General features: G+C 40.0%; 1 protein-coding gene across 1 annotated transcript; it reads left to right on the forward strand.

The window, feature by feature from the left end:
• The first annotated feature begins 2,880 nt into the window (after nt 1-2,880).
• On the forward strand, nt 2,881-23,383 carry LOC137162168 (ferroportin-like). Its single transcript, XM_067561717.1, has 8 exons — nt 2,881-2,968; nt 3,983-4,074; nt 5,057-5,216; nt 7,804-7,919; nt 8,856-8,982; nt 10,073-10,327; nt 17,038-17,248; nt 23,238-23,383. The coding sequence occupies exons 1-7, from the start codon at nt 2,881-2,883 to the stop codon at nt 17,148-17,150; spliced, it is 951 nt and encodes a 316-aa protein (XP_067417818.1). The 3' UTR covers nt 17,151-17,248; nt 23,238-23,383.
• The last annotated feature ends 4,232 nt before the right edge of the window (nt 23,384-27,615 follow it).

Below are 27,615 nucleotides of genomic sequence, written 5' to 3' on the forward strand. Positions count from 1 at the left end.
GTCTCTCAGGTTTTCCTACCTCACATCAGAGGGAGAAAGCTGTTTGTTCTTACAGACAACACCATGGCTATGTTTTACCTCAAGAGGCAGGCAGGAGCTCACTCATCCTTCATTTGTCAGGAAGCAGTTCGCCTGTGGGAATTTTGCATAGCCTATTCAATCAATCTTGAGGCCTCTGACCTTCCAGGGATGCAGAACAAACTAGCAGACTGCCTGAGCAGTTTATTTTTCAGTCAGCACGAGTGGACTCTTTGCCCGAATGCAGCCAAATGCATTTTCCAGAAGTGGGGGACTCCTCCGGGAGACCTATTTGCAAGCAAGTCCAAGTGAAAATGTCACCAATTCTGCTCCCTGCCAGGCCACAGTCCAGGCTCAATCCCAGATGCCTTCCTGCCACTCTGAACAGAAAAGCTTTTACTACGCTTTTCCGCCAATCCCACTCCTACACAGGGTGCTGCTAGAGATCAAGTGGGATCACGCGTGGGTTATATTAATAGCACCAGTGCAGCTCCACCAATATTGGCTCTCCACTCTACTGGACATCTTAGTGGCATCTTCAATCTCACTACCATTGCACTCGGATCTGATCTCCAAAGACCCGAACCTGCAATCCCTTTATCTAATGACCTGTAAGCTCCATGGCTAAATCCCAGAGAACAGGCTTGCTTGGAGTAAGTTTTGCTAGGTCTTATCAAGAAATCCTTCCATCGGGGCCCCACCTACCTGTCAAAATGGAAGTGGTTCTCTATCTGGCCTTGTCAAATCAGAGTCTTGCCGATGCATTCGTCCATCTCACATATACTCAACTGAAACAGCAGCCTGAGCACTTTCTTCTATCAAGGTTCACTTGGCAGCTTCTGTCCTCACATGGATAACTGTTCTATTTTTCCTAATGACATGACAATCAGATTCCTTCAAGGCCTGGAAAGGTTGTACCATCAATTAAGGGAGCCTGTTCCCCTTTGGGACTTGAACTTGGTCTTGTCTAGATCTATGTGACCACCGTTTGAGCCTTTACCAATGTGCTTCTTACTACACCTTTCCTGGAAAATGTTTTTCCTAATTGCTAACACTTCTGCCAGATGGGTCTCCGAATTGCTTGCCCTCACGTCCGAGCCAATGTACACAGTTGCGAGTAAGCCCTTCTACAACCACTGAAAGTCCCAAATAATACAAATGCATCTCGCTTTTAGACATTTTCATTTTGTCTGCTTCAGCTTTTGGGTGCCCAAAAGTCTAATCACCAGAGTTGTCAAACACCCACAGCTCCACCTCTGAAAATCAGGCCCAAGATGTCTCAGGTTAGACACAAAAATAAGTGGGCAGTTATGAAAATCTACAATTAATTGCTAAGGTAATTCCACAAACATCTCACAAAAAGGACAGTGCAGTTTGACCACTGCTGAATCCTATGAAAGTCGTCTAATATTTTTTCAGGGTTTTTTTGGTGAATAGTTTGCAAAAAGTACCCCCATAAGATAGATACCCAGCAGTCTAAGCATAGAGATTCAAGTGAAAGTGATGCACAAGCCTTCAGCAAACTATCATCTCTCTCTCTTTGTGTGATGAGATAAAAAGGAAGTCACATGATGCTTTGAATTCAATACCTGACATTGTATTCTGAATAATTACTGCAATTAAAACACCTAAATATTGTGTTCCAAGGTACTCCATGGCCAAGTATTGCAATTTTTAAAACAGCATGTATTCTCTCCTGAGGCTTCACTGAAGAATACAGCACATGGGGGTAGATCTTCAATTAGTGTACATGATCATAGCTCCATTGAAATCAATCCCCCTAATCTCTGTACTGTTCTGACATGTAAATCAAAATGAAACACACAGGGCAAATAAAGCACTAAGCAGCTGTGTTAGCTGGTCCTTTGCCTTTCTGCCATTTTCCATACCAAACATGAGATACAGTGCACTCCCAGGATTAGCCTTTTCCCAGTGGACTCATTTACATAGCACCGAATGACCTCTGGAAAAGCACATTGTACTAGCTCGTCACATGTGACAGAAACTGCTGGCTTTTCTTTTGACAACAAACATGAAACATTTGCACCTCCAGCATTTTTCACACAATGCTGTACATGTTAGCAAGTGTATATGTAAGTTTCATAAACTGAGTTCTTCCTTTATTTTAATTCATCTTTCCATAGAGTTGTATAGAAAGTGACTGAATTGACTAAACAATAAAGCTAGAGCGCATGAACATTTTGCTCCTGCTGTTTGTGCATGGTAAGTAAAGTAAATGTATAATTGACTAAGGGAGTTGTTGGTTGCAACTGATTTCTACAGCATGTCAGCTGGTGAACAGAAGTGAAAATACCTAACTTTTTTAATGCTCATGCATTATATAAATGAAATGATAGTTTTCCCTTCATATTTAATTTGCATTAATTATAGCAACTATAATTAATGCTTAGAGAGAATGGAAAGATTTTTAAAAATGTATGCTAATGTAGAAATGTTTAACAGTCACCTACTGCTGGGCTGAAAAGAAGCCTAGCTCATTTAGTATAAACATAGACTAGCTCCTTTTGTGGTAAGTTAGAACAGTTAATTACAGTGTGCAGATATTTATTTAGTCATATATAATTTGCTCTTAGACAAAGGGTATTTTGGGAATTTATTAGTACATGTCCATTTGTTGATAATCTGGCTCTATTTCAAAGCAATACGCCTCTTGTACTAGTTCACATATATAATTTAAAGTATGACTTGTTTAAAGGCATAACGTAGAGTCTTTGTTCAGACAATAGGAGGATCTGATTTCTATTGAAATTAGATCTCCTGGTGTCCCACACTTCATGCCAATGTAGTTGCAATTTGCATATATTTTTCAATGTGTGTAACCTTTATGTGCAGTAAGTAAGAATGGTGGAAGATTCAGAAGACATAAGAGACTCTGGAAGTCAGATGACATGGACAGAAACGCCCATCAGGAGAGAGAACAGATTTATTGGTAAGTCTCCCAAACAGATGAAAATGACTGTTGCCAGGTGTAATTTTACTGAACATTGTCCGCTTGTCATATCATTTTAACTAGACCTGTTCCTGAATTGAAGTAATTTCTCTGCATATCAGGAAATTTGCCACTTTAAATTAATCAGCAATCTATGCAATTTGTCTGTCCACTGAATATTGCAGAATTGCATGACAGATACCTTTCTCAGATATTTGTTCTTTATTCAATAATATGAAATGACTGCCTGACTTAAATGCTGCTTAGCAACTGAATCTGTCTTCCAAATGTGCCCGTCTACTGTTTTCATACAGATGATTATTCTGCCTTTCACGAGGCAGTTTCAAGTCAGAAGGATGATGTAAGGGGCTATAGATGTGACAACTAATTTTGAAAATGAAGTCAGAGTTCCAGGCATGAGAAGCACAACTCAATCACTCCCTCTAAATACATACACTGATGGAGAATATGGCAGCACTTTTTAGAGATTGAGATTTATAGAGAGTGGAGTTGATATGAAAGATTAAAACACATAAACAGGCAATAGGGAAGATATACTAGACTGAATCACTAAGTGCATTGCCTTGCACCTCGGGTGGGCATTTCTACCTGTAGAAACTATGTATAAAATACTACGAAATCAGAATAACATTATACCCCCATCTAGCACCAATGACTAGTACAACATGCCACACAATGGAGAATCAGGCATACATTGTCAGCCAGGCTAAATGTAAGGGATACAATTCTTCAGATAGATAGATTGTATTTTCTGTTTTACTTTAGGAAATTCAGCATTGGATGTTACTCAGAAACCTGGGACTAGGGTGGGGGAGGGGGCAGGACGATGTTTCATGATGTATTTTATTCACATTATACATGATGTAGTTTATATATTTAACTATGTATGACAATCTATTAGAATGAAAGCTGCACGATGATGCATAATATTTCCTTGAAAATATGTATAAAAGACTTCATTTTTTAAAATGGCGTCTGAGTTTGTTCCTTTAGCTGATTGTGGGTACAAAATTCCAGACACCAGGAACTGCAGGAGAAAATACAGAATTAAAACTACCATCTTCCTATCTGTCCTTGCGAATCAGGTAAGTAGAAAAGATGTCTAAATGCCAGCACTTGCTCCCACATTAATTGAGAGTCCCATATTGTGGGTGCAATATTAGAGGCCTGGTATAGCCCACTTTTAAATTAGGCTTTTTGAGGTTAAAAGTGTGCGAATTACCAGTAAATCCTATGGCTCTTACAGCCAAAAGCATCTTCTCCAAAAGGACAACACCTTGTCATTTAATCTCAGTGGAGTATGTTACTCCACACTATGTGCTAAAGACCTTATGGTGAAAAGAAGAACATTTTCCATTTTAACTTATTTGAGTCAACATGACATCATTCACTCATATTTCTCCTTTGCTCCATCACTAGAGATATCTTTGTTTGTCCCATTTAACATTCTGATGTGGCATTTGTACAACTGTGTTCCCGTGTGGGAGAAATGAAAGGTGTTCTGCTTTCCATAGGGGATATCTTGGATGAAATCCTGGCCCAGGGAAATCAATAAGAGTTTTGCCTTTGACTTCCATGGGGGCAGAATTTCATCCCTTTTGTGTGTGGATGTGTATAGTGAGACTGTACCTTCCTTTGGGTGAGACACATTCTTTCTTGGCTCTATAGCACCAGCCACATCAATCACACACTGATGCACAAGCACATGTGTACCCACAAAATTTATTTTCAAATGTATTTGGTTTCTATGTATGTGTTTCAGGTGAAGTGTTGAGCTATCTCATGGGTCCAAGATTTCTGGTTTACGCGAGCTGTGCACTTTCTATATGGGTAAGATGAGCTCAGATAAAATTATTGTAAATGATCAAGGGAAACATGGTTTGAGAAGCATTTGCATTTCTGGAGCACTAAAGTATATCTGGAAACAGACATTTAGAAATAGATCAAATTTAAATCTTCAGTATACAGACTGCCCCATTTTCTGTACTTGCATTTATTTAATTCACGGTATTGCTCTGTTTTGTGAGGCTAAAATGGAAATACAGTTTTGCCTCTTCTATCTTTTAGGGAGATCGAATGTGGCACTTTGCCATGTCTGTATTCCTGATAGAACTATATGGACATAATCTTCTGCTAACAGCTGTTTTTGGGTTAGTGGTGGCTGGCTCTGTACTAGTGTTTGGGGCCTTAATTGGAGATTGGATTGATAGAAAACCAAGAAATAAAGGTAATTCTCTGTGTTGATTTTAATATTCCAAACCAAGGGATGCAAACTTTTGAATATAATTACTATCCATGTGCTAATCTTGTTTAGAGCGCTTTCCAAATATTAATAATTTCTTGCACCATTCCTGTGAAGGAGGGACGCTTTATATCATTCTAATTGAAAACATAGGGAAACTGAGACAGGCACTTTTTTACCCTTAATCTCTCTAAGTGGAATAGGATCCTAAAGTCAATGTGACTTGCCCAAGGCCACAGAAGTCAGCTTCAGAGCTGGGAGTAGGAGTTCCTCGTCAAACCATGCCGGTCAGAATTTACATCATGTTAAATAATGTTCCTTATAATTAGCTCTGGTCAGAAAATAGAATTTCTGTTCTCTAGGAAATTTTGACAGTTCAAAATCTGTCTTTGTTCCAAACTAGAACTTTTGTGAAATGGAAATTCCAAAAAAAATGGATTTTTAAGAGACATCAAAACATTCCATTTTGATCATATCAAATAGCTTCCTTTAGCTCATATTGGAAAATATAATATTAAATATAATATAGAATAAATATAATACAAGTGAAAATAAATTAAAATAAAGTTTAAATTATTTTACCTTACTGAAACTAAACATTTTGTCATTATCGAAATAAAATGAGAAAAAAAAATTGTATTTGCTCCTGTTGAAAATTTCAGCTAAATCAACACATTCCCATGGAATGTTTCAATCTTAACAAAAGTGCATTTTCTTGTGAAAATTGTTCTATTGAGAATGTTGTGACCAGCTATACTTATAGCACTGACTTTGAATTAGTCTATTGACCATGCATGTGTATTGTATAGATAGTTCTAACATCCACTGACTAAGTCATATACACTCTAGGTTTTTTATATGAACTACTGTATCTTTAAAATGTGTTTACTTTGGCCCAAACTGTTTGCCATACACCACATGCATCCAGTCAGTGAAGGATTCCCCCTGAGTAGGGAAATGCTCTGGTGACAGATTCCCTGTAACATTTCCTATGCCATCTCTCAGCCACTCTTGCCCCCTCCCTTAAGATGTGTCCAGCAGAGCCTGGACGTAGTCAGGATCTGGCCTCTTACGTTCAAGGAAAGCATCAGCCTGTAATGGATATGTGCAATTGCCTTGCATGAACTTCTGAAGACATCTGTATAAGGCAGATGTATTTTTGCAACTGGGTTTGGGACTAATCTGGTCAAATACATATTTAGCCTATACCTTTTAGCAGGTAACAAAGTGAATTCTCCCTTACTCCTCAATTAACAGAGAAAAAACACTTTCCTTTTCTTCTTATCAGCACTTTCCTCACTCATAGCTGGCAACCTCGCAACTGACCTCTTGGAAGTTTGACAATGTAGGGTATGTCTACGCTGCAGTTGGACACCCGTGGCTGGCCCAAGCAAGCTGACTTGGGCTCAGTGGGGATCAGGCTAATGGGCTCTTTAATTGTGGTGTTGACGTTCAGGCTCAGATTGTAGCCCAAGCTCTGGGATCCTCCCACCTTGCAGGGCCCTAGAGCCCAGGTTGCAGTCTGAGCCTGAATGTTTACACCTCAGTTAAACAGCCCCTTAGCTTGATCCCCACAACCCTTAGTTTTTAATTGCAGAGTGGACATACCCTTAGTCTGATTCACAGATTGACACCTAATCAGGCCTCCCTTTTTGCTTCACGCATTTACACTCGCAATTATTTATGGATGTAACCAGTCTCCCTTAGAAGTCTTAACTACCTGATTGTATTTGCATATCAGGTTCCCAAATAAATGACATTTATTAAGGATAAAGTTGTTGCAGGTGCAAAAAGGAGGACAGTTTTTTTAAATCTGGCCTTTTGCCTGAAGACAAAGCACCACTCGTGATAGATTGTTCCCACATTGACGACCACGTACTCATGTCTTACCTACTGCTGCTGCTCCAGCAAGATAAAAGAGGAAGCATGAGCTAGTGGATAAAGCGCTGGATTGAGACTCAGGAAGACTGGGTTCTGTTCCTGGTTCTTCCATTGACCTGCTGTGAGACCTTGGGCAAGACACTTCACTACTCTGTCCCTCAGTTTCCCCCCTGATCCTAAGTCTGTTCTGTCTGTTTAAATGGTGTGTTCGTTTGGGGCAGGGACTGTCTCTTATTTTGTGACTGTACAAATGTCTAGTGCAATGTGGCCTGATCTTGGTTGAGGCCTCTAGGTGGATGTCATTATAATACAAATAATAATAAACTGTGGTAAATGAATTGTACTGTAGAACTTGTTTAAGAATTCATTTGGACATCCATAGCTGAAATAGTTCTTTCCTTCACAAAACCACCTAAGATTTTGCACATCCCATCCTCTTTTCTTTTATTGCTGGTGAGTGTTGGGTTTATTTGTTTTGTCTTTCATTTATTTTAACACAAGTAGTGAGAATGATGTGTCATGATGTCTTTGTCTTTCATACAAAGCTGAGAGATTTCTGATTAGAAAAGTCTTTTCTGATGGCTGCTGGGGTTTTGTCAGATGTACTTGTTTGTATTAAGTGACAGGATTTGTGAGATTCCTTTAAAATTGAGCAGATATGTATCAGATCAAGAGCTGTTTCATTTTGCAGTTGCTCATGCATCGCTGTTCATCCAGAACTCCTCTGTCACTGCCTGCTGCATAGTACTGATGTTGGTATTCTCTTACAAAACCGAGATTGAGCAACTCTGGCATGGCTGGTTTACTGTAAGTGCCTATTGATCTATTTCTTTCATAGATAAATTATACTTTAAATATTTCCATCTTGGGTTCTTTATGTAGGTTAGTAATGCATGTAATCATTGTATTAGCTTTAATCTTAGATTGTCTGTCTGTGGGCCAGAATCTCTTTTGTGCTGTGGCTTCTGTACATGCTACCACCAGCACAAGGCAGCCAGAAAGCTGGCATAGTCCGCACAGCGATAAGGTATCCTCGCAGAGTGGATCCAGTAGTGGGAAGGAGCCAATGAAGCAGCTTCCCCTCCCGCTCCCGCAACCCGGGCTGTGAGTGTAGGGGGTGGAGCTCGTGTTTCCTTGTATCCTAGTTAACCCCAGTGTTGTATTGGCCTTTTGGAGCTGTTGGCAGCCAGGGCAAATTAAAGCAGCCTTCAGGGGCACTAGCCAGCATCAGGAGTTGGAGGACTTAAAGCCACCTTTGCATCCACTCCCACCCTAACACTCTGCATTCCTTGGCTTCAGCTGAGGATCTGGGCCTTGGTGTATTGAGCCTCTTTAACATGTTTCCCTCTAGTGTTCACCTTTTGATTTGAGACAAAGCCATTAAGTCATCTTTAGATATATTGGCAAGTCTTCTAACTACAATTATTGAGTAAGAGGTATAGGGCCAAATTCTGCTTTCACTTACACCTCTGTAAATCTAGAGTGACTCCACTGAAGGCAATGGGGTCACTCTGGCTTTCTGGAGGTTTAACTTAGAACAGAATCTGGGTCTTAGTGCTAATGGGAAGGAAGCTCTGGAATGCTCATATCAACAAAAATGTACTCACTCCAGTGCCAAATTTAACCTGTCTCTGAAAGTGTCCATCTTTCTTTTGAGACTCTGTATAATGTTGCCAGCCAGCAATAGCTGAGTAACCTTGATTCTTGGATTCCAACCTCTGGTTTCTATTCACTTCCAACAAGGTGGTCTGTTATGCGGTGGTAATCATCTTAGCCGATCTGGCAAACCTTGCAAGCACAGCACTGACAATAACCATTCAGAAAGACTGGATTGTGGTCATCACAGGTGATAACAGAGGCCAGCTGGCTGGTGAGCTAGATACAGTCTATATTCATTTTACATAGGAACCAACGGTATATTTCATTTAATAGACAGAACATAAATTATGTAACTATTTAGAAACAAATTCCTAATCTTGTTCCTTAATAAGAGTCTAAGAAGATTAAATAGAGCTGTGTTCAAAGCAGTATCTGATGTTCAGGTCTCTCAAGGGAAAGATTCCTAACTCATAGGTGCTACAAGGATGTCAGTTTTTCATCAATTTCTGGTTAATCAGATCAAGAATAGGACAGTGCTTATTAGTAACAAGCTTCTATTAACTCTAAATATGCCAAGTAAAAGTAGCAAAGTTATTTCAGGTGAAGTAACTATTGAGACTTGACAACATCTTTTTATACAGGAGCCTACATGGCACAGCAGGTTGGCTACACTAGCTCTGGGAGACCTGATTCAAACCCTGGCACAAGTCATAAATGAAAGGACATATCCAAGTCTCTATCTGTGCATCTCTCACCACCACTACATACTACTATTAAGCTCTCTTGGAAGTCTCTCTATGGCAGCACCTTTCTAGACTGGAAAGAGTTGTTGAAAATCAAGATTAAAGTGCACTGCCAAAGCTGAGCAAGGAAGCATGCACATTTTTTTTTCATGTTCTCCCAGACTCAAATCACTTTTTATTAGTGCCTGGCTGTCATAAGCACATCTTTATCTGTCCTTGCTACCATCCAATAACTTTATTTTTCATGTGGTTTTCTGTAAAACATCCTGCTCCTTTTGAATAACTTACGTGATAATTTGCTATTAATATTATTAGTTGTATCCCAGTAGCATTTGGAGGCCCTGACTAAAATTTGGATTCCATAGGATGAGATAAATATGTAGTATGAGACAGTCCCTCCCTGTGTTCAGGCTCTGCTCACCACATCTTAAGGGAGGGGGCAAGAATGGCTGAGAGATGGCATAGGAAATGTTACAGGGAATCTATGTCACCAGAGCATTTTCGTGCCATTAGACAAACAAGGGGTGGAAGAATTATCATCTCAGTACTGATGCATATATGTGTGTGTGTATGTACATATGTAGAGTGAAATGCATTTTGTCTTTGCACCATGTCTAGGAATGAATGCGGCTATAAGAAGAATGGATCAAGTCATAAATATCTTTGCTCCTTTGTCTGTGGGGCAGGTTATGACCTGGGGCTCTAACGTCATTGGCTGTGGATTTATTCTTGGATGGAACTTGATCTCTCTTCTGGTAGAATTTATATTTCTCTCCAGGGTATATCAACTCGTGCCTCCTTTGGCTGTGAAACCTCAGCAGAATGCAGGAAAATATGTTCTAGAAAGACAACTGGAACCTACAAATGTGCAAGGTAAATAGTGTTCAATAGGAGAACACCCTCCCCCCCCCAACATTTAAAAAAGTTATTTCTACTGACATACAGGCTTACATCTAAAATGTTGAATGACATATCAAATAATTAGAATACCAGAGGGATCCAACAAATCAGTTCATAGGGACTATATGAAGATGATAGAATTACCATCAAAAGAAAAGAGAAAGCCAAGCAGTAAATATGTGGGGGTCAATTGTCCAAATCCATGCATTAGGGTGATTTACACACACAACTTATAATGGTGTTGGGGGGGTGGGGTTGGTGGAAATCTCTCATGGAGAATAGCAGCGCCTCCATTGTTTAACACCTTGCCATGCAGATTTAAAGACACTTTAAATGAATCCATCTGTGTCTGCATTCGGTGTTCCTTCATATAGAACACTATCCTGCAGCATATTACTGAACCACTATATCTGATACTCCGTTAGAACGATGGTTGTTATAGCAATTCAAGATGCTAAAAGAAAAGAAGTCAGTGAAGAATGGCTTAATGCATGTAGTCCCTAATATTTAGTAAATTTTTGCTACTGTCTTTAAAAGAGTGTTGTATCCCCAGTGACCATCTTCCTGTTTTCCTGGTTCTCCATGAGGGCAATTCTGGCCTCATTGCACATGGTCATCTCCTACTAATAACAATGGAAATTATGCATTAGTACTGTTGCCTATTTTTTACCTGAGTGGCTTATCAGAGTTTGGGGCCCTGTGAAAGTTCCAATTGGAGAGAGAAATTGGTGACAATCAGGTATTTCTTTGATGCAGTTTTGGTTTTTTCCAAGTCCTGTGTCTCTGAACACGGGAGGAATCAAGTAACAAAAGGATCAGTTTCTTAACTTACCGACTTCAAGCCTCTTTAGCCAACAGCCGACCCAAAAGCTCTCTCTCTAGCTTCTTTCAGGGTCATGCTGTGCTTACAGGCTCCTCCTTGGCTTTCTTGCCTCTCTTTCTCTGCCTCTCTCTGTTCTTATCTGTGATATCAATAATTTCAATAGCAGTGTTTTTTCTCACTCATACACATACCCAAAAGCATTCTCAGCCCAAAAACTCCTCACCAGGTTCACACAGTCATTTGTTTTAGGTGGGGCTTATGTTTACAGTGATATTAATTGAAGGGGGAGTTCACACCTTTCAACCTCAATGGGGTTTTAACCCAAACCAAAACAAGGATTTACCCTGCTCATAACAGTACTAACAGGAGACTAGATTATCTATGACAAGACAATTCCTCTGACATTGACCTTACTCCCTGGAGCTGAGTCTTACTAGTGCTGATCATCAGGTGCCGTGTCAATGGGGGTGAGTCTGTGTTAGCAGCTAGTGTTGGGATATAATACTTCTTCATGCTTTTAGACATTGTAAGGAAAAGGACAGTAAAAATCACAAATGAATCCTGACTGGATTGTTACAAAGTTGGTGCAGTGATGATTAGCTGAAATCTGTCATATACTAAGCTCCACTCCCCAAGCTCTTGTATGTGATATTCAGGCTAATACACTCTTCTCAATGAGGAAAAGTATCCTGTGCAGTTGTCCACTCCCTATACTTTATCCATTATTGATGAAGAATATTTTTTTAAAAACCACCGGCAGATAGACATCCTGTTAGATTCTACCTTTGAATGTGCCTGCTCAGCCTGGTCTGCATTTTAGATCAAGATAGCTGCATAGCTCAGGGCTGTGAAAAATGTCATGCCCTGACCACTGCAGCTGTTAGATCAATCCAGTAGATGCAGCTAGGTTGATGGAATAATTCTTCCATTGATGTAGCTAACTCCTCTTGGAAAGATAGATTAACTACATTGCCAGAAAATGTTGGAAGTGTCTACCCTTCAGTGGCACAGCTGCAGTGCCATAGCTGTGCTGCTGTAGCGACTGTAGTGTAGACATACTCTTCGTTGACTTTACTGATGAGAACATACTAGCCACCTATAAGTGTTTTTCTGTAAGGACAGACATTTCTATTTGGGGGGTAGATCGCAAGAATAGCAGAGGGAGAGATGAACAGGATCTAGGAGTGGGAGTTGAATAGGAGCAGAGGAAGGAGGTGTACAGGAGTCAGAGGGGTGTGTAGTTAGAAAGGAGGAGAGGGTAATGGGGGAGGAGCCAGGAAAGGGATGGGGAGGTTTGATAAGAGTACAGGGGGAGGGGACATGAGAGCTGAGGTGGGGATGAGGGGTTGGAGGAGCAGAGGGACAGAGACAGGCTAGGGTCACAGTGGTAGACGGGTCTAACCATTAGAACACACTCCCCTACAGAATCTGGAATTGAATCGAGGAGTCCTGAGTCTCTGCATTATTCTGTTTTCAGCAAGTAGTTGTAAAATCCATTGGCAAAGAGTGTCTCGTTCTACCCTCTGCCTGTTTTACATGGAGGATAACAGCCTATTACTGCTACTAGTTACTCTATTAGCTCAAGAGATAGAGGTCCATGCAGTGAATCTAAAAGTCCAAACCATGCTGATGATCCAAGTTGGGGATGTGACCTGGACTGTGGGACCATTGAGCCCTTTGTCCCACCAGTCTGGAGTATGCCTCTCACAGTGTGATGCTGTGTCAAGCCACAAACCTCTGGCTAGTACTGCATTTACACAGACATCCACAGGCAGGGACTTACCCAGCTGAGTTACATGAATGCTTTCCCCAGCCACTCATGAACCATCAATAGGGAGGCTCCAGCCACTTCTCTGAAGCTCCCCAGCCTTGCACTCCAGAACTGTACTGTCTTACATTGATCAGAAGCCTGGCCAGTGTAAGTTCATTACCCACCCCACCCCGCCCTCGATGTGGAGAGGACACACACTAGCCTTTGTAAACTGAGCTGAGATTTCCCAAGCACTTCAACCAAAACACACCATTTTAGGTAAATATAAAACAGGTTTATTAACTAAAGAAAGATAGATTTTAGGTGATTATAAGTAGCAAGCATAGAGATCAAAGTTGGTTACTTAGATGGCAAATTTATTTTTATTAAGTTCTAGAAACTGACCAGGATTTGAATCAAGCAGTGTCTCACCCTGACAGACAGATCTTCAATATATAGGCTGGAACTGCTGTCCTGCCCGGGACCACCCTTCCCTGGTTCAAAGTCTCTTGTCCTCCAGACATTTTTTCCATGTGTTGAATTGTGGGGAGAGAGAGGCCAAGTGATGATGTCACTTCCCCTCTTTTATAGTTTCTTCCAGCTTGCTGGAAAGATCTATGCTTGTGATGTGGGGGTCCTTCCCTATCAGTCAAGCAGTCTCCATTGTCTACATGTTCTCGCTGAGAAGTCTCCATTCTATACAGTTCTTGGGATAGTGGATTCTTTCCTTGATGGGTGTTGATGAGCCATTAACTGCTGTCAGGCTACTCTATTGTTGTACCTGAAAGGCTGCTTGTGAGTGTTCCCAACCTCACAATGTATTTCAATAATACCCATGTAGCAAAACTTCATAACATCTCACACAATGATCGTACATACAGTCCAACAGGATATTAATGTTCAACAGATCAAGACTTTTAAAATTATACTTACAAGCCATACTTTGTACAAAACATATCATAATTATATGACAGTGGTGAATATGGGGGCTACACTGAGGTACCGAGTGTCACTGGGGGGGATATAGTGGGAGAGGGGGGAGCAATATGTTTCCACATGATAGAATTTCAGTGTTTTCACTTTTTAATTAGGTTCAGGACATGACATTAAAAAAGAAACTACATTAACAGTATGTTAAGGTTAAGTTAAGCACACATTAGGAAAGCCAGAATTAAAGTTACCTGTACAATCTTAATTTGATCACCTTGTGCATATGCATTATAATACAGTCTTTAGTGACATGATCACATACTAATTTTTCCCATGGGGATCCCTGCCTCATTCAGTGCACAGGATAGATGGTATTCTGAGGAAGAATCAGGACTGTGTACTGTAGGAAGCTGTTGTCTGCAGGATCCCTGATTCATTTATTGCAGAAATTGGAAGGTGTCGTGAATGAGGCAGGGATTTGCAGAAGAAAGCATGGCTTTACCTCTCTGATTACCCATTCTCCTGACATCTGTTCACCTCCCCTGCTGCTTCTAGCTTCCTCCAACACACAAGCTCCCTTCCCAGCCCTCCACACCCCTGTGAAGAACTTGGAGAACTAGATGCTATCCCTACTTCTGCCACAGAGTTCCTATGCATGCTGGACAAGTCACCTAAACCAAAATGTTCACAGATGGTCACTAACTGTATGTTCCTAATTTTCTGGATGCTTGACATCTGAGACCAGGTTTGCAGAAGTGCTGAGCATTCACAGCTGCAACTGAAGTCAACTGAGTCTATGCTTTGAATATGTTAAAATGACAGAAAACGCTAAGTACTCTGAAACATCATGACCCAGCTGTTTCCAGTTGGAAACCCAAATTAGTGGATATATTAGACAATTTTGGCCTTAATCTCATTGTGCCTCAGTTCCCCCTCTGTAAATGGGGATAATAATACCTTCTAATCTCACAGGGGTGTTGTGAAGATAAATTAATTAAATGTTTGTGGAGCACTTGGATAATATGATGAGAAACTGAAGAAACATCCATGAGGAAATGAATAATTCTGTATTCAGTGCAGAATTTGGATGGTGTGTGTTAAATAAGCCCTTGGACCACACACTGAATAAGGAGGATAAAAAGAACTAAACATCCATTCACTGAATAAGGCACTGGATCTTGATCACAAACTATTTTTTCCACATGTTATTAAAGACTGTAGTATAATGTATACGCACAAGGGGGCTGAATTAAGGCTGCATGGACAGCATTAATTCTGGCATTTCCTAACTTTTGAGTGCTTGATTTTCCATCCTTAATATTTTTAATGTAGTTATTTTTGTAGACATATAAGATATATATTTTATGTACTGAAATATGAGCCTCACAATGACATTTTTGCAATCACTTTTCAAACAAAAAGGGTAACTAACACTTAGCACTTATATGATACTGACATTTGCAAAGTACTGTAAAAACATGAACAGTAGTTAAACTAATTTACCCTTGATGGCTGATACACTTAGATGGAATTAGCTGATTGAAAATGACTATAAATATGAGAATAATTTGCATTTTCTGAAAACAGTCATTCTTTCATAGAAAAAGGTATCATATGCCTTTTAAAAATGAAATACCTTTGTTGGGGGCAAGTAAAGCTGCATGTATATTACAGTAGCAGTTATAGGGCTCTACATCTCCAAGGTTCTTTGCAAGAACTAAATGACAAATCCTTACGATAGTCCCAAAAGTTTGAAAAATGGTATTATCTCACTTTTGTAAATGGGAAATCTGAGAGAGCCATAAGTAATTTACCGAGGGACTCAAGAGTTCCTGAATCCTGGTGCTCTCCTCAGCTCATTATACCAGAGTCATCACATTTAGCTCCAATAACAGAACTTAAAAACAACCTTAAGAACCGTAAACTTCTAAATATCTTTAAAAATATGCAAAATGAAGTTAAAAACTGATACACATCTGAGATTATCTAATTTACATTTAAATCTTTATTTTATAGTTGTATTTAAATGCCATTCTTTTTTTCTAAGCCTGCAACATAGATATGGATGAACTGCATATTGGATTTCCAGCCAATACTATTTTTTTGTATGCAATAAATCCCATATTGGATCTTGTGCCATTTTGAATGTCTGAACCAAAAGAGTAGAAACAGAGTCAGAAACCTTTGCTTTACAAGTTCCCCTTGAAGTTCATTAGTTCTGATTTAAAACTTGATTTGTCTTACCTTACTTTAACTTGTGCGTGTGTGTATGTGAACAAAACAGCTAAACTCATGAGATGTTTTATTCCTCTTTATAATATTTTGACTTAACCAATATATAGACAGTATCAGTAGCTTTGTTTCATTATGTAGCTACCAACACAGCAGAGAGATTTGTGATTCAATTTGTCATGTCACTCTTTGGACATGTAAGGCTATACTTTGCACCAGAAAAGGTCAAATGAAGCAATTCAGGGCCAGTTAATAACAGGTCTACTTTCAGCTCTCTTTGTTGTTTGATGCTTTCAGATGTCTTTAATCTTTGCCTCCTAGCAGCTGCTTTGAACAGATCAGTTGGGATCCACTCTTCCCAAGAAAGCAGGAATTCTTACTGCAGCTTGCTGCACAGTGGAGCAATTGCCACCAGAACCATTAAAACCTTCTGACTGGTATTTTACAGGGGATCTTCCCATTTGCTCAGCTGTTGGTGAATTCATCAACAAACCTGGGATTCCAGAGGCACCGACGGAGCAGAAATCCAGTCCTGAAATGCAACGCAAGTCAATCACAAAACTGCCTCTTTACTTCAGAAAATTGCACAGGATGCTGTGTACGTGCAGAGATGGCTGGAAAGCATATTACAGGCAGTCTGTCTTTTTAGCAGGCCTGGGTTTAGCCTTCTTGTACACCACAGTGCTTGGTTTTGACTGTATCACCACAGGGTATGCCTACACACAAGGGATCAGTGGCTCTCTTCTCAGCGTACTCATGGCTCTTTCTGCCTTCTCAGGACTAATGGGCACAATTTTGTTTACTAAGCTAAGGAAACGTTATGGCTTGGCCATCACAGGAATTGTATCCAGCTTCCTCCATATAAGCTGTTTAATGCTGTGTGTGTTTTCAGTCTTTGCCCCTGGCAGTCCTTTTGACTTGGGTATTTTCTCTCTTCTCACACGTAAGAACTCTTCTTTAAACCACGAGACCCTGCAAAAGAACCAGCTGCATATTTACCCATTCCAAAGAAACATCAACCAACCCATACTGCCAGATCGTTCTTCAATTCATTGGACTAATAATACAGTGCTGTTTGACAGCGTGCAAGGGGGCGATCACCCAGAATCCTATATTTCAATCATTCTGCTGTTCTCGGGAGTGATACTAGCCAGAACTGGTAAGTATATGTGCAATTTGCCACCAAATGCTGAGTAGTTTCACTAGGTAAAATATTATATGAACAAAAACAGATGTGATGATCTCTCTGTAACATATGGCCCACATCATCATAGTATTGAATGTCTCACAGGCTAATATATTTATCCTCACAACACCCCTGGTAGATAAGGAAATCCTATTACCTTCATTCTACAGATGGGGTCGGGATTCTGAGCTAAGATAGGCAGAAATAGTGGCAGGAGCTTAGTAGCCAGAATCTGAAGCCAGCGGTCAGAGCCAGTGTCAGAGTCAGGAGTAGGGCTGAGGGTCAATACCAGCTAGCAAGGTCAGAGTCGGGGTTCCGGGTGAGGGGGGTGGTCTATTAGGAGTCAGAATCCAAGTCAGAGCCAAAGTCAATACCAGGAGTTCAAAAACAGGGCAGACATGGCAGCTAGCTAGAGATCCACATTGTTGCCTGGACACTTCCTGGTGCCCTGCAGGGGCTTATGTATGATACCGGAGCCCATCGGGGATTGCTAAGAAAACTGTCAGTTGGATCACTCGGGGTGGGACTTCCTGTGGCATGGAGCCTCTGCAAACTGGGGATCACAGGGGCAGCTAGGTTACACCTGCTCCCAGGTGGCAGTGCAGGGATGTTGGCTAGCTGGGAGCCCTGCAGGCTTGGGATCAAGTCCTGCTGATCCCCACAGATGGAGAACTGAAGCACAGACACTAGCCCAAAGTCAAATAGGAAGTCTGTGCCACACCAGGGAATCAAACCATCCTCTCCAGAAGCCAGGCTCGCACCCTAACCACTGACCAATCCTTCCTCTTACACATTAGCAATACAGCAACCTTTAGGGTGTAGTACAGAAGTTTGTAACAGGCTTGGAAACAAAAATAACCAGGGGGGAAAAATTCTGTCTAATCTAACCTTCAGAACAGAGAGAATCACTTGAGCAAATGGATGGATCACTGGCTTAGAGCCAGTTAAAAGAATCCCTGTACATGAAAGCAGAAAAAGTACAACAGCGGTTGTGCCAGACTGCTGTATGTTTAAATATGTGAGCAGCAGAATTAGCAGTTAGTACGTAAGGTAAGAAAATGGAGATAATTTATATGAATCTCCTCACAGGTAGCACCATTCCACAGAGGTTTGCAAGGAGGCGGGAAAAATGTTGAGGTTTCTAAAAAGATGCCATTTGGAATGAAGTCACTTTCTTGTCAATACTTTCAGAAAAGTTCTCCTGTTTTTTCTGCAGGTTAATGGCTCTATAGGTATAAACACACTTAATTTACTCTAGGACTGGTGGAAAGTGAGGGCCTAATTAAGGATGTTTAGCACCTTGGCAGAGCAGGCACTAATTTTCAGAATCTTGCAATTGTATTTCTGCTCCACCGTGCAGAACTTTATTTTTAAATTTGACGGCAAAATATTTGATTTTGTGGCATAGGGATTTTTGTTAAATATAGCAGCCTTACTGGGAGCTGCCTTGTAAATATGGTTATACTACCATGACTTTCCAGGGAGCAATCCACACCAGTGCGGGGCTGGATCACCCTTGCCTTGTAACCTGGGGTGCCTCACAATGCTTTGCTGCTGTAGCTCCTAACCTGGACTCCTCATATACAGTCAAACAGCATGCAGGTCACACCCAGAGTGTCCGTGTGTAAGTGCAGCTGCCAGCCACACTCCAGTCATGCTCTGGTTTCCACCAGCCTTAGTTACCAGTTGCAGGGTGACCCCAACACACTCCCAATCCTGAATATTCCCCCACACTGTGTGTTCTGCACTGTCCAGCTCTTTCCTGGACAGTTCAGATATTTTAGGTCCATTGCCCCTCTAAGGCAGGGGTGTCAAACATCCGGGCCGTGGGCTGGATATGGCCCACCAACCTTTTTGGTCCGGCCCCTGGCAGCAGTGCATGCTGCCACAACACCCTGCAGCGTTGTACTCTCTGGCCGCATAGCGTGCTGCCGCCAGCGGCTATGACGCCACGAGATGTTGCGGCAGTGCGCACTGCCACGAGATCTGTGTACTCTGGCGGCAGTGCGTGGAGCGCTGTGTGCATGAGACACAGCATTCCAAAAGTGCCAAGTATTTCAATGTATGGAATGTATGGCCCACTTGAAGTACATTTAATTCAAATCTGGCCCATCATAGCAAATGAGTTTGACGCCCCTGCTCTAAGGGGATCAATATCCAACAGTTTACTACTTTAAATGGAGTTACCCACACAATTCAGTTTAAACACAACATTGGATTAGTTTTGATTTAAAGAATAAAACAAATGTATTTAACTAGAAGGAAACAGGTTTTAAGTCACTACAAGTATAAGGCATTAAAGTCAGAAATTGTCACGAGAAATAAAGATAAAATGCTTCCATGTACTGAAACTTAAAAAAAAAAAAAATAGACTTGGTTCAAAGTGAAGTCCCTTACCACATGTTTCCAGTACCATTGCTGACCAAATTCTCAGGCCAGGATCTACTCCCAAAGTCCAAAGGCTGTTTCTTTTGTCATCTTAGGTGAAAGAGAGATGGAGGATAGGGAGGGATACCTTGGGGTGCTCGGTTTTGTTTGTTTGTTTGTTTGTTCCTTGCTTTATAGTCCAGTCCCCCTTTGAAAATGCATTTTCCTGAGGGTTACCCCTAGATAAAATTAATTCCTTCTGGGAGGATGGGGTCTCATGGTGAAAGAGGTTCTGTGCTATTGTTTGCTAAAATGTAGATCGATTTGTTACTGCCCTCCTTCTTTGCCAAAGAATGGCCATTTAACAGGTGAATGCCTATCATCTTTGATTACACATGGCTATAGGCATCAGCTTGTCCTGTGTCTTTGAGAAACTGGTATATCCAGACTTGTCTGGTAAATACACTTCGGACCTAATTTCATCTTATGCTTATAACTTTATTTATAATGTTGCTACACACATTTCATCATCATATTATTGACTAGTAAGTTATTAGTTTTTAAATGATAACTTACAAGGCATATTTTGCACAAAGATTATTACAATAGTGTGTAGGGTGTGAATACAAGGGTGTATTCAGTCTCAGCTATATTGTGTATGCATACTGCATTCATATTGAGATGTCTTTATATATTCCTTTACTATCAGTTACCCAGGATTACATGAACTGCTCGTCAATTAAAAATGTAATTTTAGTTTCTCTCTCATGTACATGACTATTCAGCATGTTCAACTATTTTAGGCAGATAGTAGATGTTATTTATGCATTTTGAGTCTTCATTTATAGACATCTACCAAAGATTTCTAGTCAGTTTGACAGCCGTTAGTATATCTGTGTTTTAATAAGACAGTTATGTTGCGTTCCCAAGATTTCCCCCTGTAATTGTTGGTAGGCCTGCTCAGAGGAACAACACTGATGTACATGACAATGACATTTCATGCTGCTATTATGCCATTGTTAGCCCACTTAAATTCAGCATTTTCATGGAATCATAAGCATGCTGTGGAAATAGACAAGACGGGGGAGAAGTAACATCACAAAGACTATACTCCTCCTATTTTAGTAAACCTAATTACCAGGCAGAGAGAGGGGAAAAAAAGAGGGAGTAGGTGACTCAACTGCTCAGTATTCTAGCCTGTCACCACTGGAGTCTAGGTTCAAATCTTGATTAATTCATAAATGAAGAAAGGTAGTCTCATCTTAGTGCCATATTAGTCTTCATCCACAAAACTACTATAGCATAAACTGGCAGCCTCCTCAAGAGCAGCCCACGATGGAATAGCAAAGTCACTGTAGGTTAGCACTGAGGTATAGCTGTGTGGTGAAGCCTGTGGAGCTTGTATCATGAAGAACTGTGGTTCCTATATGCATGCTCTGAGTCTATGCCTGCCTCTAACCAATTGTATTGGTGCTCATTTAAAACTGATGCACTAACTTTACACACAACAATCAAAAGGAGAGAGAAGAAAAACAAACAAGCCTACCTTGTATTCCTGAACAAAATACAATTGGTGCAATGGAATTGTCAAGAGAGTCTATTCAAGTTTTTTGAAAGTTTAGTGCACTTCTTCATATAAATTTGGTACATACATTATATATTCTTGTTTCATGCAATGAGTCTTTTTTACTATGTTTTGATATTATAAAAGTCTTAACACATTATGGAAGGATAGGTAACTTCACCATAGTTAAGGCTGAGCTGAGTTTTGAATATAAAGCAGGGATCCAACCCTGTATGGTAAATATGCATGTCCTCCCACAAATTACAGTATGTGCTCTTTGAGTACACAATTTTCTGTAAAGTTACAAATAAATTTGGTTATTCGTTTAGGAATTAAAATTAATTGAAAAAGGGGCCTTGAAGAAATTTAATCTCAGACCTCTTTTCATTAATGAAAACGATTAGTGGTCATTTTTTCATGTTTGTAAGTGAAAGTTTCTTCTTCATGAAAAGCTGAAGGATACAATTGTTTACTTCATTTCAGAGACTTCCATGAAGAACTACCCTCTTTCAAAATGGCTGACATTTTCTACCGAAGCCACAGCTCCCCTCAGTTGGTGGCTGTTTTGCAGAACTCTCTCGTTCTGCATGGGATTGCATGTATCTGTCTCCTCGCAGCCTAGGAAGCCATCATCTTCTCTATAGGCAGCTGTGCCTTTAGTCTCATTGAGAACATCAGGAGAAGGTAGCCACTTTGAAAGAGGGCAATTCTTCATGACAACTACACTTTCAGTTATGATGAATTACAATGAAAAATGATCATTAATCAAAAGAAAAAAATCAAATGCAGCCTGTGCACAAGATATCAGTGAGTTTTAAGTATATGGAAAGTTTGAAGAATCTGACAGGGCAGAGTTAAGTTTTTTTGTCTGCCCTAATTGTACATTTCTATACTCTATCAAGTTTGGATTTCTTCCAAGTTAAGATTAAACTGTCAATGTCCTAAGTTTACAGTGCTTGGTTTTGAGATCATTACAACATCCCTATAATGTAGTTTATCCTATATTATTCATATATATACTCTCAATATTAACTCCATTTTAACATAGTTTTTGTCTGGGAATTATACTAAATACAAAAGTAATAGAAAAGTTACATGACGCATTCTAAAAGCTTGACAAAAACAAAGTCAGAGCTGAGACTGTCTTTCCATATTTTAACTTGCGATTCCCCAAGTAGTTATTTTTAAATCACTCAAAATGAGATCTACTATCAAGAAAGACTATCGTAGAACCTTGCTAATTTGCACTAATAACTAAGACCCTCCAATTGCTAAGTTTTTAGCAAATTACTAAAAAAAGGTAGGAGGAAATAATGCATTATGAAATGAACATTCACTTATTTTAACATTGAAATGTATTATTATAATACATAATCTACCATTAAATGTTCTGTTGCACATTTTTAAAGCTATATTAATGTGAGATCTCATAAAAGCATCTTCCTATTAATCCTTTCATAAGAAGGGAGGAGAAACTAGTTTTTGTAGGTACATTGTAAAGTATTTGCATTTAAAAAATTCTATGTATTTAGAGAATTTAAAAAAAAATTCTCTTACATTGGGTGAGTCCTTCAGAAGAGAATAGAACTATATAGTTATTCCAGTGATATTACAATGGCTATTTTAAGGTAATTAGACTCTCTACTTTATCACAATTCTTCCAATCACTAACGTAAGGGTATTTAACAAGAGTCACGGATTTATCATCTGAATACTGGTGGACATAGCCACAATATGTAGTGTCGCTCAGATGGACTTCCATATGTGGGTAGCCTGATGTAGCTCTCCTAATTTGAAATCACTAACTTAAAGATGGGGGTCGAAACCTGTTAGGGTATTTGGTCCTTTCCCTGCCAATACTGGACAGCTATTTACAATCTATTTTTAGTGCAATATTCAATATAGTTTTAAATGTTTACATTGATGGGGCTTTCCATTCTCTTAGGAGAATATTATACAATCTAAAGAAGGACAAATTTATGCACAATTTACAGCACTTGGTTTTTATAATAAAACACTGTTCTCTTGCAGGTCTTTGGTCATTTGACTTGACTGTGACGCAGCTTCTTCAGGAGAACATTCCAGAATCAGAGCGTGGGATAGTCAATGGTGTGCAGAGTTCTATGAACTACTTGATGGACCTTGTACATTTCATTATGGTTATTCTAGCTCCTCAACCGCAACAATTTGGGCTGCTGGTGATCATTTCCTTACTGTTTGTGACAACTGGCCATGTCATGTATTTTATTTATGCTAAAAAATATAAAATTAAAGAAACAGTGATACAAAGAAACTCAGAGAGGAAACCACAGAATACCTCTGTATAAAAGTCTCATAATCCTTTATTTTAAAATTATCCTTTCATTCATGAATTATAGATTGTTTGCATAATAATTTTGACTAAATTCAACACACTAGCCAAAATGTTCCTCTGTTTCTACACCCATCTCAAACATGCTGCTATATCATGAGAAATAAAGAACAAAATACTAAGTGGAAGACTTATTTAAAAACACTTACAGATTGTATTTTTAAAGGACAGTCCCGTTTCTGTATCTGCTTAGTTTTTACCAATCAACATCTTAGCAAGGACACACACAGTTTATTCTCAGGGTTCTAGATGAAATTGCCAAGGCGACTTTTTTTCCCTTTGCTATCCATATGTAAAGAACATTAAAACAGAATTCACAATTTGCACATCATAACCTGCCCTTCTTAAGCAAATGATACTGTAGTTATTTTTAACCATCTTTTCCATCACAGAAGATGGAGAGACAAGAATGTATCTTCTTAGATAGTTGGTAGAAACCAATAACTTGTTTACAGCCAGCACATTGTGTTCAACTTATCACCAAGAAATACTGTATTTTTTACTTTGGACTGGCCAAACACTGACCTCTGTATTAGATGTAAATATTTTCCCCTAATTTGAAAGATTCATTGAAGTTAATATAGTAGGTGATTTAGGTTTTTTTGTGGCACCTCTTTCTTTCCTACTTTGATTTAATTTTTTAATGCAAAAGAAAAATACTAGCTCAGCATCAAACTGTTAAAACAAGTTAATGACTGCGTGGGCAAACATTTCTTCTCTAAAGCTTTCTTGAATGCACAGTTTCTCTTTTTAAAAAATAAAGTGATGTTTTCAGAGTTTAAATATGTGGTTGTGTATGTTGGTCAAATTATTATTGGGTAACATGAGCATAAAATAGAGGCTATAAATGTGGTTTCCTGTCCAGACTTGTTCATGACATGGATTTTTCACTCCTTGAGAAAGAGGAAGTGCAGCTTAGAGGATAAAGCACATAGGACTTGGATGATCTTCTGGATGATTGGCAAGTCACATCACTTCTCTGTGCCCATTTCCCCAGCTGTAAAATGGGGATAATGATACAGACCTTCTTTGTAAAATGCTTTGAGATATAAATAATTAATAAGTAAACAGTGTGGATTCTCTTTTATGAATAATGTGCAGCTGCTAATACAGTAAGTCACTCAGTTCCCCTGTTAACATTTTTATTTAAACACACCATTCTGATTCTGACACTGCACAGCACTCTCACTTTGTCAAAGCAGCAGTTGTAAAGTGGTGTTTATCGAGCACAAGAGTAATTAGCGTAAGTACCGTCAGCTAAGAACACAAGGGACAGGACTCACTGATATTTTAAGTTACTGAAATTGAAAGGAATAAAAATAGCTTCCAGTTCAAGTCTGCCCTCTGATGGTTTTAAAGGAACACTGCTAATAAACCTTGTGAAGTGTTATCTTGGGGGTGGACAAAGAGAAGAACTAACTTGAAGGAAGTTGACATGACTTGTTAATTAGCAAGGGTTCAGGGTTTTACTTTTTACTGTAGGAGTTTGCTTTCTGAGAATCTCTGCTCATCCCTGTAGGTCATGAGTATTCAAGTCTCGTGTAGCTTCTCTGGCACCGTATGAGCTTTAGTCATACTAGTGTTTCATTCCTTAACCTAACGAACAGTATTGAAAGAAATCACTCTATGCATCTGCCTAGTCCATCTGAATAGGATGGAAGCAGGGGAAGTGAGGGGAAACTATTTTGCAAGAATGCAGCTATTGTTTCTAAAGTGTTTTAAAAATATATATATTTATTGCTGTAGAATCATAGTACATTAGGGTAATATTATAGCTAATGTATACCTCAGATACTGCCGTGTTAAGACAGACCAGTATTAATAGAGTCTGGCATCCTTTCTCCAGCAGTGGCCTGACACCTGATGCATGAGTGGACAGTATAAAAACTTTTATTATTGTATTTAAACTTATTTTAGAGGAAAGAAAATTCCTTCACAACTCCCCACAGTGAATTAGCTTATACGCTAAAGCATGAGGGCTCTTTCCTTCCTTCATTTATTTTTTAATTAACCTCCTAGTTTAAGATGCTGTCCAGGCTATACTTACTGATGTATGAATATGTCTAGACACTATTTAAATCCCAGGGAAATATTTGCTTTAGGAATGCAAAGGCTACCCCTGCATGCAGATGCCATCCAGCTGAAAGCTATCTGGTGCATCCATCTCACCATCTAATCTCCTGCCTATAACAGCCTTGCATTACCAAGAAAACAGAGGTTAACACTGAACAAAGCATAAACACACAAGTGGTTTTGTAAATAAGAGAGGGTTACTTACCTTGTGCAGTAGCTGAGATTCTTTGAGATGGGTGTCCCTGTGGGTGCTCCACTTTAGGTGAATCTGCATCCCTACATGTGCGATCGGAGACTTTCAGTAGCATTGCTCATTTGGGCAATACTTGCATTCTTCCCATCTCATGCTACTCATGGTAGCTACCTAGTGCTTTGCAACCAAACCTCCCTCAGTTCCTTCTCCGTCACAGAGTGCATATCTGAACTCCAGAGTAGAGAGGAGGAGGGCTGTTAGTGGAGCACTCTCAGGGCCACCCATCTTAAAGAACCTCAGTTACTGCATAAGGTGAGTAACCCTCTCCTCTTCTTCAAGTAGTGTCCCTCTGGGTTCTCTACTTTAGGTGACTGTAGAGCAGTGTCCCTCATTGGAAAGAAGGGGTTTTGGAGTTGGACCCGCAAGTGATGTCCATGATGGATACATTGTTTAGGAAGGCTATGGAAGTGGAGCGTGATCTGCTGGAGTGTGTTCAAGTCCCCAGTGGCTGTTGCAGATCATGTTGGTGATAGCAAAGATGAATGCACCTAGAAATCCATTTTGAGAGCCTCTGCTTGGATATGGCACATCCTTTAGATCTTTCTGTAACAGAAAGGAATAGTTTTGGTGAATGCCCATCTAACATCTAGAGTGTGGAACATCACCTCTCGTTTGTTCTCATAAGGTTTAGGGAAGAATGACAGCAGGTAGATGGGTTGGTTCAAGTGGAATAAGGAAGGTATTTTAGGTAGAAATTTAGGATGTGGTATTAAAGAATGTGGTGGTGTCTTTGAAGATTGTATATGGGGAGTATGCCATGAGAACCCCTAGTTCTCCCACTCTTTGTGCAGATGAGATGGTGATGAGAGAGGCCACCTTCATTGCTAGGTGCACAAGTGAACATGTCACCAAGGATTCAAATGAGGGGCTCAGTAAGACAATGTAGTACTAAGTCAGGGTCCGGAGGTGGGTACTTGTACTCCAGGATAGAGGTTCCGAATACCCTTGAATCATTTAGTGATAGAATGGGTGACGATTGAGACCCCATCAACTTTGTGATAGACAGGTGTGATGGCTACGAGGTGAGCTCGATGCTAGACCCCATTTCTTTAGCTCCAGTATGTAATCTAGTACCTATGGTCAGAGGGATGTAATAGCCGTGGCTTGCCTGTTCTGGCACCATATGTGGAATCTTTCATTTGTGCAGGTAAGTATAATATGTGGTCAACCTGCTGCTGTCTAATGGTATGCCCCTTACATCTTCTGAACAAGTCATGTCCTTGTCCTGAAACCATGGAGAAACAAGGCCTTCAGGTGAAGGATCTCCAACACACGCCTTATGGGGTTGAGTCTACCAGTGTAGAGAGTTTTTGACTTAGAGTGGCACTGTGAGACACTTGTTCAAGCTGTGTCTGTGCAGAAGGTATACTGTTCTGAGCCAGCCATGAAGACAATGCATATGTAGCCAGGCATGCCTTACGAAAAATGTGGTTGCTGCCATATGACCTAACAGTTGTAGGCAGGTCCTAGCTGATGTCTATGGGCTGGCTTGTTTTATGGTGATCATATTGACTAGGGTGACAAATCTGTGTAGCGGTAATGAGGTTTTGGCCTCCAGTGCATCGAGGTGGGCCCTGATGAATTCTAGTTTTTGTACGGTATAAATGTTGATTTTTGCATGTTTATTTGTAGTCCTACTTGTGAGAAGAGAGCTGTTACCTTTTAAGTGGCTTCTAAGGCTTCCCGGAGGGCTTTGAGTAGACAGTCATCCA

This window comes from Emydura macquarii, unplaced genomic scaffold (genome assembly GCF_026122565.2).
Source record: "Emydura macquarii macquarii isolate MOO-44397 ecotype Brisbane River unplaced genomic scaffold, CSIRO-AGI_Emac_v2 contig_2422, whole genome shotgun sequence".
NCBI lineage: Eukaryota > Metazoa > Chordata > Testudines > Chelidae > Emydura > Emydura macquarii.

Coding starts and splice junctions, on each gene's coding strand:
- LOC137162168 (XM_067561717.1), top strand. CDS start 2,881: ATGGTGGAAGATTCAGAAGACATAAGAGACTCTGGAAGTCAGATGACA. Junction 7,920..8,855: donor TCTGGCATGGCTGGTTTACT/GTAAGTGCCTAT, acceptor ACTTCCAACAAG/GTGGTCTGTTATGCGGTGGT. Junction 8,983..10,072: donor TAACAGAGGCCAGCTGGCTG/GTGAGCTAGATA, acceptor CACCATGTCTAG/GAATGAATGCGGCTATAAGA.